The following is a 16,559-nucleotide window of genomic DNA, read 5'->3' as shown; positions in this document are numbered from 1 at the left end:
TACTTCCTTTTATAGGAAAATATGATCCAGAACCATAGAGCTCCAGTAAATACTTTGGCTAGAGAAATAGCGACTGTTCCTTTCTGGATTTCCCGGAGGGGAGCGGCACGGAGGTCGGCTTGTGTGGGAAAAATGGTGGCGCGCGTGGAGCTCCTCATCACTATCAAGGTTTCTTTGAAATTTCTCTGGGACTAATTTTACCATTTTAATTTGCTCAGTTCTTTGTATTAACATCTACATCATTCTGGATTGACTTGGAGTGCTTCTTAAAGGCAAGCACAGAGAAAGAGTCACTGAAATGTATCATTTTAAAGGTCAGAAAGAACAGCAAACGCTTCTCAAAGTCAAAATTATAGCATAAGTGCGCATGCGTGAGAATGAGAATGGCCTTACCGCTCCGGCTACCGAAAGACAATAAGGGAATAGTTCGGATGACCAGGACCCCGGACATGAAAACAGAGGGGTTCCTGCAGGACACGGACGTTCGGGCTCTTCAGGGAGGTAACCATTTGAGGAGGGGGCTGCATTTGAGCAGCTCCTGGACGGCGTTGCCTCCCTCGTCTCTTTCATCGACCTATTTGTACAGCTGGCTGGCGGCGGCGGCGGAGACAGCTTTGCGCGAGCGGCGGCGGTTTCGGCCCCGTTGCTCTGGGAAGTGCTGGACCTTTCCTTTGACTGAGCAGTACCGAGGCGTTAGTTTGTGCCCCGAAGAGGGGGTGGGGAGCCCAGGAGAGATGTCTATCGGGATTGGGGGACTGACTTCTTGCCCCCACCATAGCCCTGTTGACTCCCCCCCTTCCCTCCTGGCGCGGCGTTTTCTTCCTCTTTTGCCGCTGTCCCTGCGGGGCCCCACGTCGCCTGATCATCTTTCTGCTTGGACTGGGACTCAAGGAATCCAACGACGGGCCTCCTGTTGTGACCAGTGCCATCCGCTACTGCTACTGCTTCAGGAGTATCGCGTTAGCCAACGCTATTGCTATTCACTGGATCATCTTGCATCAGACGCCATTACTCCGGAGAGGCAACGTGCTGGCAGCTTGGACTCCCCCCAGTGGCCACTACTGCAACTACAGCCCTCGGATCTTTATATGTATGAACGAACTACACCTGTTCAACCAGTGTTACCTCTCTCTGCCCCAGTGTCACTACTGCAGCCACTCAGACTCTGCCTCTTACTACACGTTTGGCAGTCCGGACCCAACATCTTTGGCAGGCCCCTAAACCATCTAGACTCCTGGGACCTCTCAATCTTGCCAGAGGGAGGGAGACACCATCCTCCCCCCTCTATATACCTTCAGTGGATTGGGACTGGGCTTTTAACCACCTTGCCAATTAATTGCCATAGGAAGGGAGAGGAGTGGAGTACCTCTCCCCCCTCTCCCCCCCTAGGAGAGGGTGGAAGACACCTTGGACTACCACAAACTTAGCACGGACTTGCCAACTTGCGCAATTTTTAATTTTTCAATTTTTAATTGGTATGTTGAGTGCATGGGATTGTCTGGGATGGTGTGAACGACCTCACTTTTATTATTATTATCGTTGTAATTTATGTTTTTAATTACTTCGTGAGGACTGCTTGTGTGAGAGCTTGGGTATGATTGATTCGGAGGGCCTGCCGGGGTTTGCGGGGGTCACCGGGGTGGTCGGGGGGACAATGTCCACGGGAGAGGGTCGGAGCATTGCGGTCTTAACAGGGAGAGGCAGATATGGCGGGGACTTTAGGGCTGGCCATTACCGGGGAAGGAGGGCTCGCTACATCACAGAGATCCCTCCTTCCGGCCCTATGAGTCCCACTCCAAGGTCAGATGGCGTGAGGAATCAGGACCCTGGTCTCAGGCTGCTGTCGCTAAATGCCAGGTCTGTTGTTCATAAGGCTCCCCTCGTCCGGGACTTGATTTTAGATGAGGGGGCAGACCTGGCATGTATTACTGAGACATGGCTGGGCACGGAGGGAGGAGTCCCCCTCGTAGAGATGTGCCCAGACGGATTTCAGGTGCTTCATCAGCCGAGAGCCCAGGGAAGGGGTGGCGGTGTGGCTATTGTAGTCCGGGAGTCTTTAGTACCTCGTAGGATCCCTGCTCCGGAGCTTGCCGGGTGTGAGTCCCTACTAGTGAAGTTGGACCTCAAGGGTCAAGTGGGCTTGCTGCTAACGTACCTGCCTCCCAACTGCGTTGCAGCAGCCCTCCCCTCGCTCCTCGAGTCAGTAGCCGAGCTAGCAGTTGAGTTCCCTAGGCTTATGGTTCTGGGGGACTTCAATTTGCCTTTGCTCGGTGAACGCTCTGATGGAGCGCAGGAGTTCATGGCTTCCATGACAGCCATGGGCTTGACCCAGGTAATCCGAGGCCCTACCCACTCAGCGGGGCACACACTCGACCTCGTATTCCTCTCGGAGCAGTGGAGTTATGATCTTGGTCTGAGGGGAAATGAGATCATTCCCCTGTCGTGGTCAGACCACTGCCTACTGAGGCTAGACTTCCGGAGGCCAAACCCCCACCGTAGGGAGGAGGAACCGACCAGATCGTTCCGCCCCAGGCGACTAATGGACCCTGTTAGGTTCCAGACGGAACTTGGGGTTATTCCAGATGCTCTCGCCCACAGTTCCGCGGAGACTCTTGCTGCGGCCTGGCACTCGGCAGCATCAGGGTCTCTGGACCGGATTGCGCCACTACGGCCCCTCCGAGTCAGCGGCTCACGGAGGCCTCCTTGGTTCACCGAGGAGCTCCGTGAGATAAAGCGCCGGAGGAGACGCCTAGAGCACCTGTGGAGGTCCGATAGGTCCGAGTCGAACCGAGCACTGTTGACAGCTTGCACCAAGGAGTACATTCGGGCTTTGAGAACAGCCAAAAGATCACACATTGCCTCCTTGGTAGCGTCCGCCAAGTCCCGCCCAGCCGCCCTGTTTAGGATAACCCGCTCCCTCCTAAATAGGAGGGAGACGGGGAACCCCCTACAGGGTAAGGCTGAGGAATATGTTCAGTTCTTGGCGGACAAAGTTGCTCGGTTTCGATCGGACCTGGACTCCACTCCTGCAGATCCAGCCGAGACACAAGGGAATGACTTGGCAGACCATCTCTGGGTTGAGTTTCAGGATGTTGCCTCCGGGGATGTGGACAAGGCTATGCGAGCTGTGAGTGCCTCCACCTGCATACTGGACCCGTGTCCCTCCTGGCTGGTTGCCAACAGCAGTGAGGTGACACGAGGCTGGATCCAGGCGGTCATTACCGCCTCTCTTCGGGAGGGGCACTTCCCCACCGCGCTTAAGGCGGCGGTGGTGAGACCCCTCCTGAAGAAACCGTCTTTGGATCCAGCAGTACTTAATAACTACCGTCCAGTCTCTAACCTCCCCTTTGTCGGGAAGGTTTTTGAGAAGGTGGTGGCCTTCCAGCTTCAGCGTACCTTGGAGGAAGCTAACTATCTTGACCCCTTCCAGTCCGGCTTCAGGTCCGGTTACAGCACAGAAACCGCTTTGGTCGCATTGACCGATGATCTCTGGAGAGCCAGAGATGGAGGTCATGCGTCCATCCTGGTTCTCCTTGACCTCTCAGCGGCTTTCGATACCATCGACCATGGTATCCTTCTGCGACGACTGCGGGAGGTGGGGGTGGGCGGCACTGTTTTGCAGTGGTTCTCCTCCTACCTCTCGGACAGGTCGCAGTCGGTGTTGTTGGGGGGGCAGAGATCGTCCCCGAGGCCCCTAACTTATGGGGTGCCGCAGGGTTCGGTCTTATCCCCCCTACTATTCAACATATACATGAAACCGCTGGGCGAGATCATTCGGAGGCACGGGATAAAATACCATCAATACGCGGACGATACACAGTTGTATCTGTCCGCCCCGTGCCAACTCAATGAAGCGGTGGACGTGATGGGCCGGGGCCTTGAGGCTGTTAAAGACTGGATGAGAGCTAACAAACTGGTACTCAACCCAGAAAAGACCGAGTGGCTGTTGTGTTTTCCTCCCAACAATTTGGCTACTGTTCCATCAATCAGGCTGGGGGGGCAAAATTTATACCCCTCAGACAGGGTCCGCAACTTGGGAGTCCTCCTGGACCCACAGCTGAGTTTTGACCATCACTTGTCAGCTGTGACCAGGGGGGCATTTGCCCAGGTTCGCCTGGTGCGCCAGTTGCGGCCCTACCTGAACCGGGAGGCCCTCACAACAGTCACTCGAGCCCTTGTGATCTCTAGGCTGGAATACTGCAACGTGCTCTACATGGGGCTGCCCTTGAAGAGCATCCGGCGACTTCAGCTAGTCCAGAACGCGGCCGCGCGAGTGATCGTGGGCACACCGTGGTTCGCCCACATAACACCGATCCTCCGTGAGCTGCGCTGGCTACCTGTTGATCTCCGGGTGCACTTCAAGGTCTTACTTACCATCCATAAAGCGCTCCATGGTAGTGGGTCTGGCTATTTGAGAGACCGCCTTCTGCCAATTACCTCCCTGTGTCCCATCAGATCGCACAGGGTAGGCCTCCTCCGAATTCCATCCGCCAGTCAGTGCCGACTGGCGACTACGCGGAGGAGAGCCTTCTCAGTTGCAGCTCCGACGCTATGGAACAATCTCCCCGTGGAGATTCGCACCCTCACCACCGTCCAGGCCTTCCGCACGGCCCTCAAGATCTGGCTATCCCGTCAGGCCTGGGGATAGGACTTTACTCTCTCCCCGCCCGAATGCTGAGTGAATGTTGTACTTTTATTGCTAATTTTTTTACTCACATTTTCTTTTATGTCTTGTCTTGCACTCCCCTCCCTCATTATTGTAAGCCGCCCTGAGTCCCCTCAGGGAAAAGGGCGGCCTATAAGTGTTTAATAAAACCATTAAAAAAAAAACCATAAGGAAAGAAGAAGAAACTCCAAATCTTTGATGGAAATGGCACCAAACTGAGCAGTAAAAGGAACTTTACAAAGTTGTTAAGGGGGTTCTTTTCAGCCGGGGGGAGGGACCCCATAGCAACTGAGATAAAGCACAGGAAAAAGGGGGCATTTTCCTTATGCATTTCCCTCTTGCTAAATATTTTTAAAGAAAATTTAGAGTTTTAAAATGGATGTAAAAAAAGGTTTTCCCCTTTTTAATATAAATCATGATAGTCTATAAAGATTAATAGGTGTGAACAGAATTATATGTTATTTATCACAGCAAGATGAAAAGTAGGGATGGTTAAACTGATTGCTTTATTCAAAGAAAAGAACATATCTATTTTAATTTCCATGTGGAAACCACTTTTAAATGTTGTGCTTGTGGTGGAAAAAATGAAATTGTGGTTTTGGTTTTCCTGATTAGATAGTTTGTTGTTATAGAATTGGGTAGTATATATTATTGTGTAAAAGAAAAAAGTTGAGGTTGTAATGTTATTATATTGTACTGTGCTAAAAAAGAGTCAGAAGTCATTGCCTCCCCCCGCTTTTCTCCTTCTACCACACACTTTCTCCTTTTTCCCTTTTTCCCCTCTTAATTTCCCCTTATTTTCATTTTTTTGTCTTTTATATTCTGATAAACTAATAAAAATAATTAAGCAGGCGAGAAAAGTAAATGTGATAAAAGTTCACTTTTCATCTTCCTCCACCATCAGTTCCTTTCCCTCTCACTTTGGCCTTTTCCAGTGGAGCAAAAATAATATTTCTGTGAAAGCTTCCTTCCCAGGGGGGGAACTCCCAGAAGGCCAAGAGATGGGCATTAAAGCCAACCCAAAAAAGAAAGACCCTATCCCAGAAACCTTGCTTCAAGCCGAGATTCCCCCCATTTCCCTCATTACACTAAAAAAACCCTCTTCCGTGTCTTTCTACTAAATGAGAGCCTTTTGGTGTAGTGGAGAAAGGGCTGGCCTACACACCAAGGGAAGATGAGTTTGAGTCCTGCTTTTGTGCCAGTCGTTCTCTCTCAGCCCAACCCACCTCACAGGGTTGTTGTTATGTGGAAAATATTAAAAGGCAGATTAGGTATGTTTTCCGCCTTTCAGTTATTTGTAAAAATAAGACAGGTGGGATAAAAATCTAATAAATAATAAAAATAAAAATAAATGAACCATAGACCATTTATTCTATCAGAACATCTTATTCCTAATCAATTCAATTGGATTATTCCTTCATGAGGATTGAAGGTAGCATTAACTAAAAAGTCCCGATTTTAAAAAAAAATTTAATCAAGAAACCCCCCCCCCTCCGGTCAATGGTGTCCCTCTTTACCAATGTTAAAATCTGGTCACCTTAATCATGAGCCAGTAATATTCTACGGAGGAAACTGTATTGAAAGCAACTTGAACCTCCTATTATGCTTTCTATGTCTCTCAGGAACACAAAAATAATCCAGCCCAAACAAGGAGGGGAAATAGAAGAAAAGAGCACTCTGAACACCCACTTTACTTAGTGAAGCAAAGGGAGAATACAAAACTAACAATTTCCCCCTTTCTTACTTGATTTGGAGGTTCAAACACTGCTTGAGCTCTATCGTTAAAACCAGAAAACTTCATTCTTTGTATCTCTGTAAGGGATAAAAGCTTAATTAACAAAATAGGAGGAGATATTCTATAGAAAACAAAAGATAGTGAAGGTAAGACAGATGGATAATCTGAAATCCTTCAACTACCTCTTGAGGTGTCCTGACTTGGTTCTTCCCAAGGGATCCTCCTGAAAAATGGCTCCTGAGGGGGATTTGATGGATTCTTCTTTCCAGCAGGATCTCTGATCTCCACAGTGCAGCACTTCAAGTAGGAGGAAGGAAAAAAGAAGCAGTATTAATGCACATCACATGAAATAAAGTGGATTTCTCTATTTGGAAGTCAACCTCAAAGCCTCCAATATCCATCAGTGAGGTTGAGTGAGAAAACAATGGAACAATGTCCTACAGGAATTGGTGGAACATCTCCACCTCTTATGAATGCCAGGGAAGATTGGGAAGGAAGAGTAAAGAATTCAAACATATTCTTCATTCCCTTTTGAGCTCCCTAGACTAGTGTGTCTCACCTGCAACTCAACCTGCTCTTTCTTCTCCTCTGCCTGGCTTAGGAGGAAGCCCTCTGCCAGGGCCACCGCCTGGGAGCTGGTCTCTGCTCCACACTCCCGCACCCAGCCCTCCATCTCTGGAGGAAGGATAGCCAGGAGTTGCTCCAGAACAACCAGGTCCAGCATCTGGGCTTTGGTGTGCTTTTCTGGTCTCAGCCATCGCCTACAAAAGTTGTGGAGCTTGCTGCAAAGTTCTCTGGGACCCTCAGCCTCCTGGTATTGGATGGTCCTGAAGTTGCAGGGCTGAACTTCTGAATGGAGGATGGTTTCATCCATCTTGCATGCGATCCGGGATTCAACCAGGTGGAGAGCTGGACACGTGTCTCTCTTTCTCTCTCTCCCTGGCAAGAGCCCCCACCCACCATCACGCCTCCCATGCAAATCGCTCCTGCAGCCTTTTCAGCACCTGCGGAGTTCCAAGGGTTAAGGAGAGCGAGCGCTGCGTTCTAGAGAGGAAAAGGCTCGAGGATGTCCCTCCGTTCGCAGCCTCCCCTGGAAAGCAGCCGAAACCTTCGCCCCCTAGTGGCCCAAAGGGGAAGCTCTTGTTCGATTTCTCACATCCCTCCTTCGCCTCCCTTTGCCCCCCTCCCCCTCCCCCGGGACACCTCTGGATTTCCCGCCGCAAGAATCTCCTGTCGCCTCTCAGGATTAAGGAGAGCGAGTACACGGTCCTAGAGCGGCGGCAAGCAGTTGTGATGTCACGCTTCCTCCAATGGAGAAGCTCCTGGCGTTACCTTCTCTTGGCCGAGGTCGCCCCCTGGAGGATTCTGCCTAAAATTACAGGATTCCCCGTAAGGGCGGGAAAGACTCGGAGAGAAGCAGAAAATAAACGGGGCTTCCCCAAAGGGACTGCTTTTCCCCCCCGCATCCGAAAGGTTTCCCTGCTCCTTCATTTACAGGAATGCCCCTCTCTCTCCCGCTGAAGGGAAGCCATTCCGGCCCTAGTTTCACCAACCTCATCTGAGGTAAAATTTACCTCAGAATTCATTTCTTTGAATCTTTTCTGCCCAAAGAGTCTTCTTTGCATCTGGTGTGTTGAGCCTATGCAGCATCACAAAGGAGAGCCTGGCCAAGGACACCTTTAAGATGTTTATCCTCCATCCATCCGTCCATCATCCATCCAAAGGGACCTTTATGATGTTTATCATCTATCATCTTTTTCATCTATTAGGTTCATGCATAACCATGCCTAAGGTCCCTGTCCTAATATCCCCCTTTATTTGTACCCATTTCCTGTGTTCTTATTCATGTTTATTCTTATTCCTGTTATCTTGTACATGTGTGACAAACTAAATCAGTGGTAGTCAACCTGGTCCCTACCGCCCACTAGTGGGCGTTCCAGCTTTCATGGTGGGCGGTAGGGGTTTGCTGTAACTCTGGTTTATAATTTTTATAAAGTAATGTTACTTCCCTACTTTATAAATTACCATTACTGTGGAACCGGTGGGCGGTTAAATTTTTTTACTACTAACAGAGATAGAAAAGTGGGCGGTAGATATAAAAAGGTTGACTACCCCTGAACTAAATAAATAAATATCTATCCATCCATTCCTCTATTCATTTGTCTGTTTATCTATCTACTCTCTTGCCATGTATTTGTTGATCTATGAATATTCATATATGCATCATCTATCCTTATCTAGGTATTTGTCTGTCTTAATAGATAGACAATAGATTGATAGCTAGAAAGATCAATAGATAATCTTTCTAGCTATCATCTCTATCAATATATCATCTATCTATCATCTAATAACTCTATCCATATTTGTTTACCAAGATCTTCATTTCTTTGAATTGTTTCTCCCCAAGTTTCACATCTTGTGTGCTGATCCTGTGCAGCATCACAAAGGAGAGTCTGACCAAGGACACCTTTAAGATGTTTATCATCTATCTATCTTTCTTTCTTTCTATCTATCTATCTATCTATCTATCTATCTATCTATCTATCTATATATCTATCTCTCTGTCTATCATCTATCTATCTATCTATCTATCTATCTATCTATCTAATCTAATATATCCATCCATCCATCCATCCATCCCAGGGCACATAGGATGTTTCTCATATATCCATCCATCCATCTCCATTTATCTATTATTATCTATCATTATCTATTCTCTACATGCATTTATGTATATGTATTCATCTGTCTATTGATCTATCCAGCTATCATCTCTATCAATCTATAGTCTATCTATCATCTAATATTTCTATCCATATTTGTCTAAGTATCATTATTAGCTATATCTAGCTATATGATTTTCCATCCTATATAATCTATCATCGAACTAAATCAATCTATCTCCAAATCCACCGGCCCTCTATCACACACACACAGACACATATACACATATTTTAGAAACTTCCCATCTCCCTCACCAATGGACTCTGTGTGGTGTTCAGACAAAATGTTATAAAAATAAAAAATAAGCATATATATTTAAAATAGAGGTAAGGATTGTTAAATTTTGAAAATAAACGTTAATTAAAAGGGAGGCCTAAAACAAACTCATGCTTATGCACTTCTCTAAAATACCCAAGTGAAATAGAAAAGGCTTTACATATTTTTTGTGTAAATGTGTTTTTATTTTATCCATTTTCATTTTCGTACAGTCACATATATACTGTGCATAACCGGGGCCATATAACATTAAACAATAAACACAGCCATTCCTCTTGTCAACAATACCCCCCAAAATAGAAACCCAATGTACCTCTTCGACCCTCCATACACCCTTTCTTTCGCCCCCCTCCAACTTTCCATCTTCCCTCCATCATTCCCTTCTACCCTACATCCCCTCCCCCTCTACCACTCCTCTCTCCCGGTATACTCCCTCCCTTCCTTCTCACCCTCCCTCCAATCCTCTCTCCCGCCCTCTCTACCCCTCTTTCTTCTATCCCTCTACGCCTCCCTTCGGTGTATTTCTACTATCTATTAATATATTCAGCTTGTCCTATTTTTACAGTGGAATTAAAGAGCAACAGTATACAAGTGCAGTCGCGTTACTTTGAAATCTAACACCTAAGGCCTTTGAAGCCTTAACCAACCTCATGACTATGCACTCCTCTAAAAGCCCCAAGTGAAATAGCAGAAAAGGCTTTACATATTTTTGACAGGGCAGAGGGCCAACGCCAGTTCTTTCCCTCCCACTCCAAGATTGCATCTCTTAAGAAGAAATATTTCCAGTAAAAGATGCTGTAGATCAGGGATGTCAAACACAAGGCCTGTGGGTTGGATCCGGCGCACAGGGTTGTCCTGTAAAATGTAAGGGGGCAACCCACGTCACTTCAGCCCAGTCTTCGAAATGCAAAGTGGGTGGGTTTGGCCCATCTACCCAGTGTGATGAGCAAACGTTGGGCCAGTGAGGCTTCGAACATGTATGCCCAATGTGAAGAGTAAGCATTGGGCCAGTGTGGCTTCAGCCAGGTCTACCCAATGTGAAGAGGAGACCTCAGGCCAGTGTGGCTTCAGCCCGGTCTACCCAATGCAAACAGGAGAAATACCAGCAATTTGGGAATGGTGCCAAGATAGCCATACCCATGCAGGTGGCCACTCCCACCATTGGCCATGCCCATACTACCTTCAAAAATCTGGGGTTCACAAATGAAACATCATGTGCTAAATGCTTTGCCTTTTCATTAGTCATTTCATCTCTCAGCTACCACTTGTGAGGGTTTGGGCACCTTTTTTTTTAACCTTCCCTAGATCATTACACACCTATAGGAAATACAAAAGAGTTAACCAAGAATTGTATATGCATTCTCAGCCAAATATATTTATGAGGCAACCCAACTTGTCACTACCACACTGCAGCCCCTGTGCACTCAGCCCCCTACCTCAAACCTCATCCACCAATGAACCTGCTCCCCACACTTCCCATTGCCGGAGCTGTTTTTGCCTACCCCTGCCACCATAGCTGGGATGCAGCAGGAGGCTGCACAGCAGCCCAGTGCATCTGGCAGGCTTGATTGCATTCCTCCGCGTGCTCCTTGGAACGTCAGCCCGGCAGCTACGGTATTGCACCCACTTGCGGAAAGGTATGCATGTTTCAACAACACTAGAACAATTTTGTCTTTGAGCAAATGAGTTCAAGCAGCGCTTTTTTCACACAACTGTATGGACAAAGTTACCATGGGACTGAGAAAAGGATAACTGCAAAATGAATAAACAGTGTAACCGGGCAGCTGTGAAGGCAAACACAATTCTGGGACGCATCACCAAATGTATTACCATCAGGAAAAAGGAGGTCTTAACCCACTATTTAGTCATATCCCATTTGGAATATTTTATCCAGTTCTGGAGACCTCACTTTAAAAAAGATATTGATAAGTTAATTGTCCCCACTGTAAGGAAGATTCTTGTTAATTCCAGGTTTTTTCTCTCCTTCATTAGTTTACATCCATGTTTTCTTATCCTGCCCTCTGGTGTTTGGGAAAATAAATTGATCCCCTCCTCTTTGTGGCAGCCTCTCAAATACTGGAATACTGCTATCATGTCATTCCTAATCCTTCTTCTCCCGAGACTATCCAAATCCAGGGACTTTTCTTCATATGTTTCAATCTTCAGGCCTTTAATAATTTTAGCTGCTCTTCATTCCACTTTTTCCAAAGTCTCAAAATCTTTATTGTAATGGGATGACCAAAACTAAATGAAGTATTTCAGGTGTAACCTTACTGATGCTTTATAAGGGGACTAGTACTTCACATAATTTTGATTCTATGCCTCCATTTATACAACTAAAGATTGTATTAGCCTTTTTTTGGCTGCTGCGGCACACAGATGATTAATGCTTAAGTAATCATCTATTTGGACTCCAAGGTCTCTCTCACAGTTACTGTTTTTGAGCCAGCTTTCGTGTAATCTGTTTTTCCTGCCCATGTGTAAAATCTTACTTTTCTGCACATTAAATTTCATTTTGTTGGATTCAACCTTGATTCATTTGGATCAGGAAGGCACAATGTGTCCACACCCACCGTATTTTTCAGACTATAAGACATACTTTTCCTGTCCCAAAAGGTTGGTGGAAATGTCTGTACATCATAGAGAGCATAGAAACCCCATCCACCAACCAGTTTCCACCCTTCAGCCTCTGCCTCCCAACAATATACCTCCATGCAGCAAATAGCAAACAACCTGGTCAGCTTCAGCACAGCCTGATTTAGCAGGAGCAGATGATTGCAGGTTGTTTCTCCCTTCCATAATACCTCCAATCAGCTGTTCTAGGTTGTGGGGATCGCCTCCACCCATCACTGCTACCACCTATCGCCACCTTCACGTGCCCCATTTTAGCCTCAGAATTTCCTGTTTCTGGCCTCCACACACCCCATTTCTGGCCTCTGCATGCCCCATTTCTGGCCTCTTGCAGGCGGCAGGGATTGCCGCCATCACCTATCCTGGCCGCTTGGAATAGCCCAATAACGGATATGCACGGAGGTGAAAAACGGGACATATGGTGGCTTAAAATGGGGCTTGCGGAGGCAGCGATAGGTGGCAATGATCCCCGCAAGAGGCTGCAATGGCGATAGGCGGCAACGATCCCTGCAACCTGGAACAGCTTATCGGAGATATTTCGAGAGGCACATCCTGTTGTGACTCAGCAGTTCTGCTGAAAGCTTTTTCGGGATACAAAATTCAGTGTCGTAACTCAGCAGTTCTGCTGAGAGTGTTTTCGGTATGCAGTATGGGCTTGTGGGAGGAGCTGGGGCTTGTGGGAGGAGGTTTGGAGATAAAAGGACAGATGCTGCCACGCCCCAGTCGCTGGAGTCAACGTTCCTTCGTGTGTTCCGTGTCTGGTACAATATTGCTTGCTTATTACTCGTGATTATGCCTGTTACATTTGGATAAATGCTTTGGTGTTTTCATGTAAATCTGATCCGGGGAGACGGTGGAAGAAGGGCAGCCTTTGTAAGAGCTTTTGTTTTGAATTCTTATCAGAGATTTATGTTTATGTTATTTCTGGGCTAGAAGCCAGTTTGAACTGTGAACTGATAAAGAAAAGCCTTCCTTTTAAGTTGCCTGCCTGCGTTTGTTAACGAGCCATCAAGTGTGGGGGGGTCAGAACAGATTGACTCCAGCCATTTAAGCCTCCATTAACTATGGAGCAATTGCATGCTGCCCAGACGCAGCTCGCATAGCAGATGGCTGTCCTGTCAGACCAAATTCAGCAGTTGCAGAGAGCTGCAAGACCCCCCCAGCCAAGGAGGAAGTGTTCAATTGCCATGCCAGATAAATATGATGGGAGTTTGGCCATGTTTGCAGCATTCTTGGGACAATGCCAGCTGTTTATTAGCCTGAGAGCGGAGGACTTTCCCACTGACCGGACAAAAGTGGGATTCATGATCAGTTTGCTCTCAGGCACAGCTGCCCAGTGGGCTACCCCCTTGTTAGTCCAGCAGAGCCCTTTGTTGGATGACTTCCAGGGCTTCTGCCAATATTTCAGACGGATGTTTGAAGATCCGATCAAAGGGGAAACGGCTGCCAGAAGTTTGAAATCACTGCAGCAGAGGACTGGGTCATTGCAGGATTATGTGTCTGAATTCAGGCTACATAGCCAAGATTCCACATGGAATGAACCTGCTTTAATGGACACGTTCCAAGATGGATTGTCTGAGGCCTTGCAGGATGAACTGACGAGGGTGGACAGGCCACCAACGTTGGACACATTGGTTCACCTGTGCCTCCGGATAGACGCCCGGCTGCAGAGGCGAAGGCCTTGCCGGGTATTCCAGGAAACCACCAGCATGCCAGTTCAGCAAGAGACTGCTGTGGACTGGGAGGAGCCCATGGAGTTGGGTGCTGTCCGACCTCGGGTGTCACAGACAGAGATGGACAGAAGAGGTGCAGAGGGATTGTGTTTTTACTGTGGGGATCTTGGACACCTGGCAGGGAGCTGCCCCAAGAAGAACCGAAGGGTTGCACGGACTGCAACCGTCCCTCAGCAACGCACGATCAAGTCGGACAACCAGCACGTTGGTGCGGCCGTGTTACCCCGTTCGCACAGGATAGCGTGCGTTCGGGGTGTGTGGAGTCCCAGGGCGGATGCCCTGCCGAGTAAAGTAAAGAACTCCGACTCTGCGAACTCACTTCCACCTTGGACTCTTCTACCTGTTACAACCTGCGCTGCCGTTTGTCATCCCGGAAGCATGCAGTCTCTGGTATGGGATGCGCAGCGTGGTGACAACTGGGTGGAGCGACAAAAGGTGGAAGTGAGGCCGCCGTCCCCATGGACTTTGGAAGGGGATCTTTTGAAGTGTCGGGGCCGGCTCTATGTTCCCACAGGGCACATCCGTCGACAGGTGCTGTCGCAGATTCATTGTGCGTCTGCATCAAGACATTGGGGGTTTGTTCAGACGTTGCGCCTGGCCTCCCGTCAATTTTGGTGGCCCCATCTGAAAGATGATGTACGGAGGTGCGTGCAATCATGTGCCCAATGTCATTGGGCTAGGTCTACAACAAGAACTCTGCTGAGATTTCAGACTTTGTCGACTCCGGTCCCCGCAACTCTGGACTTTGTCTCTAGGTTCCCAGTGGGGTGCCAGGGTCTTGGACTGTGTTCCGGGGAGGCCGTCACCAACCCTTCTGGGCCGCACCCCGATCATTGAAATCGGGGGAAGGGTTCTGCGGGAGGGGATTGCGTGGTGGCTGGTGGGTTGGCCTTGCAGAAGGTGGAGGTCCCTACACAGGGTGTTCAGGCTCGGCCGAAGTCGGTAGAGCTGCCGTCAACCTCCGACGGAAAGGGGATTGGTGGGTTGGCTGTGCAGAGGGTGGAGTACCCTAGACAGGGAGTGAAGGCTCGGCCGCAGTCGGTAGAGCTGCCATCAACCTCCGACGGTAGGAGGGGTGGTGAGTCGGGCTTGTGGAGGGTGGATGTCCCTGGATGGGATGTCGACGCCGGGAAGGGCGGAAGGAAACATGGTGGCCACCGGATACTGAAAGAGTTCGATTCAAGGGGGCTATGCCTCCAGAGGTTTGGGATTCATGAAAAAGGCACCAAGGGAAATGGGTGCAGGTCATCTTGGGGACACGTCATCCCGACCATCGGACCCCGGGGAAAGGGCCCTGCGGTGGGGGATAGTGTTGTGACTCAGCAGTTCTGCTGAGAGCTTTTTCGGGATACAAAATTCAGTATGCAGCTGGGGCTTGTGGGAGGAGGTTTGGAGATAAAAGGACAGATGCCGCCACGCTCCAGTCGCTGGAGTCAATGTTCCTTCGTGTGTTCCATGTCTGGTACAATATTGCTTGCTTATTACTCGTGATTATGCCTGTTACATTTGGATAAATGCTTTGGTGTTTTCATGTAAATCTGATCCGGGGAGACAGTAGAAGAAGGGCAGCGTTTGTAAGAGCTTTTGTTTTGAATTCTTATCAGAGATTTATGTTTATGTTATTTCTGGGCTAGAAGCCAGTTTGAACTGTGAACTGATAAAGAAAAGCCTTCCTTTTAAGTTTCCTGCCTGCGTTTGTTAACAAGCCGTCAAGGAGGGGGAGTCAGAACACATCCTATAACCAATCAGCTGCTACTACTAAATCAGGCTGTGCTGAAGCTGACCACGCTGTATGCTGTTTGCTGCAAGGTGGTAAATTGTTGCGAGGCAGAGGCAGATTTTTTTTCTTGTTTTCCTCCTCCAACATTGGGGGCATCTTATACTTCAGAGCATCTTATAGTCCAAAAAATATGGTAAAAATATGTAGAGACATCATGGGGCAGTGGTTAGAATGCAGTACTACAAGCTAATTGCCACAGCTAGGAGCTCGATCCTGAACAACTCATGGTTGATTCAGGCTTTCAGCATTCTGAGGTCAAATGAGTACCAAGATTGCTGGGGACAATCTGAAGTGAAGTGTTAATACCACTTTATAAGGCCTTGGTAAGGCGACACTTGGAATACTGCATTCAGTTTTGCTCACCACGATGTAGAAAAGATGTGGAGACTCTAGAAAGAGTGCAGAGAAGAGCAACAAAGAGGATTAGGGGACTGGAGGCTAAAACATGAAGAACAGTTGCAGGAACTGGGTATGTCTAATGAAAAGAATGACTAGGGGAGACATGCTAGCAGTCTTCCAATATCTCAGGGGCTGCTCTAAAGAAGAGGGAGTCAAACTATTCTCCAGGGCACCTGAGAGTAGAACAAGAAGCAATGGGTGGAAATTAATCAAGGAGAGAAGCAACTTAGAACTGAGGAGGAATTTCCTGGCAGTGAGAACAATTAATCAGTGGAACAACTTGGCTTCAGAAGTTGTGAATGCCCCAACACTGGAAGTCTTTAAGGAGATGTTGGATAACTATTTGTCTGAAACGGTATAGGGCTTCCTGCCTAGGCAGGGGGTTGGACTAGAAGACCTCCAAGGTCCCTTCCAACTCTGCTATTGTATTGTTTTGTAATCTGCTGACTTTGTGAACTGCTCAGAGAGTGTTATGAAGCATTGTGGAGTGGTAGATAAGTCTAAGAGGAATTGTTATTGCTATATAGTTTCTCCCGAGGGAGAGGGAGAAAGTGCCGCCTCTGGAAGTGCCCAAGCGGCTTTCTCAGGCAGGGAGGCTTCCCCCCACTACTCCCA

At 48.1% G+C, this 16,559-nt stretch overlaps 1 protein-coding gene and 1 pseudogene across 1 annotated transcript; both read right to left on the bottom strand.

Moving 5' to 3' along the window:
- LOC116502605 overlaps positions 1-16,559 on the bottom strand; it is a 108,783-nt pseudogene that overhangs the window by 37,759 nt on the left and 54,465 nt on the right.
- Positions 6,240-7,327, bottom strand: LOC116503430 (zinc finger protein 24-like). The gene is made up of 3 exons (XM_032209838.1): positions 6,961-7,327; positions 6,584-6,698; positions 6,240-6,478 (listed from the first exon to the last, which is right to left on the bottom strand). The coding sequence occupies exons 1-3, from the start codon at positions 7,273-7,275 to the stop codon at positions 6,357-6,359; spliced, it is 552 nt and encodes a 183-aa protein (XP_032065729.1). The 5' UTR covers positions 7,276-7,327; the 3' UTR covers positions 6,240-6,356.

This window comes from Thamnophis elegans, chromosome 2, assembly GCF_009769535.1.
Source record: "Thamnophis elegans isolate rThaEle1 chromosome 2, rThaEle1.pri, whole genome shotgun sequence".
NCBI lineage: Eukaryota > Metazoa > Chordata > Lepidosauria > Squamata > Colubridae > Thamnophis > Thamnophis elegans.
This window is presented reverse-complemented; position numbering and strand designations above follow the sequence as displayed.

Coding starts and splice junctions, on each gene's coding strand:
- LOC116503430 (XM_032209838.1), bottom strand. CDS start 7,275: ATGGATGAAACCATCCTCCATTCAGAAGTTCAGCCCTGCAACTTCAGG. Junction 6,699..6,960: donor AAGAGCAGGTTGAGTTGCAG/GTGAGACACACT, acceptor TCCTACTTGAAG/TGCTGCACTGTGGAGATCAG. Junction 6,479..6,583: donor AAGTCAGGACACCTCAAGAG/GTAGTTGAAGGA, acceptor TATCCCTTACAG/AGATACAAAGAATGAAGTTT.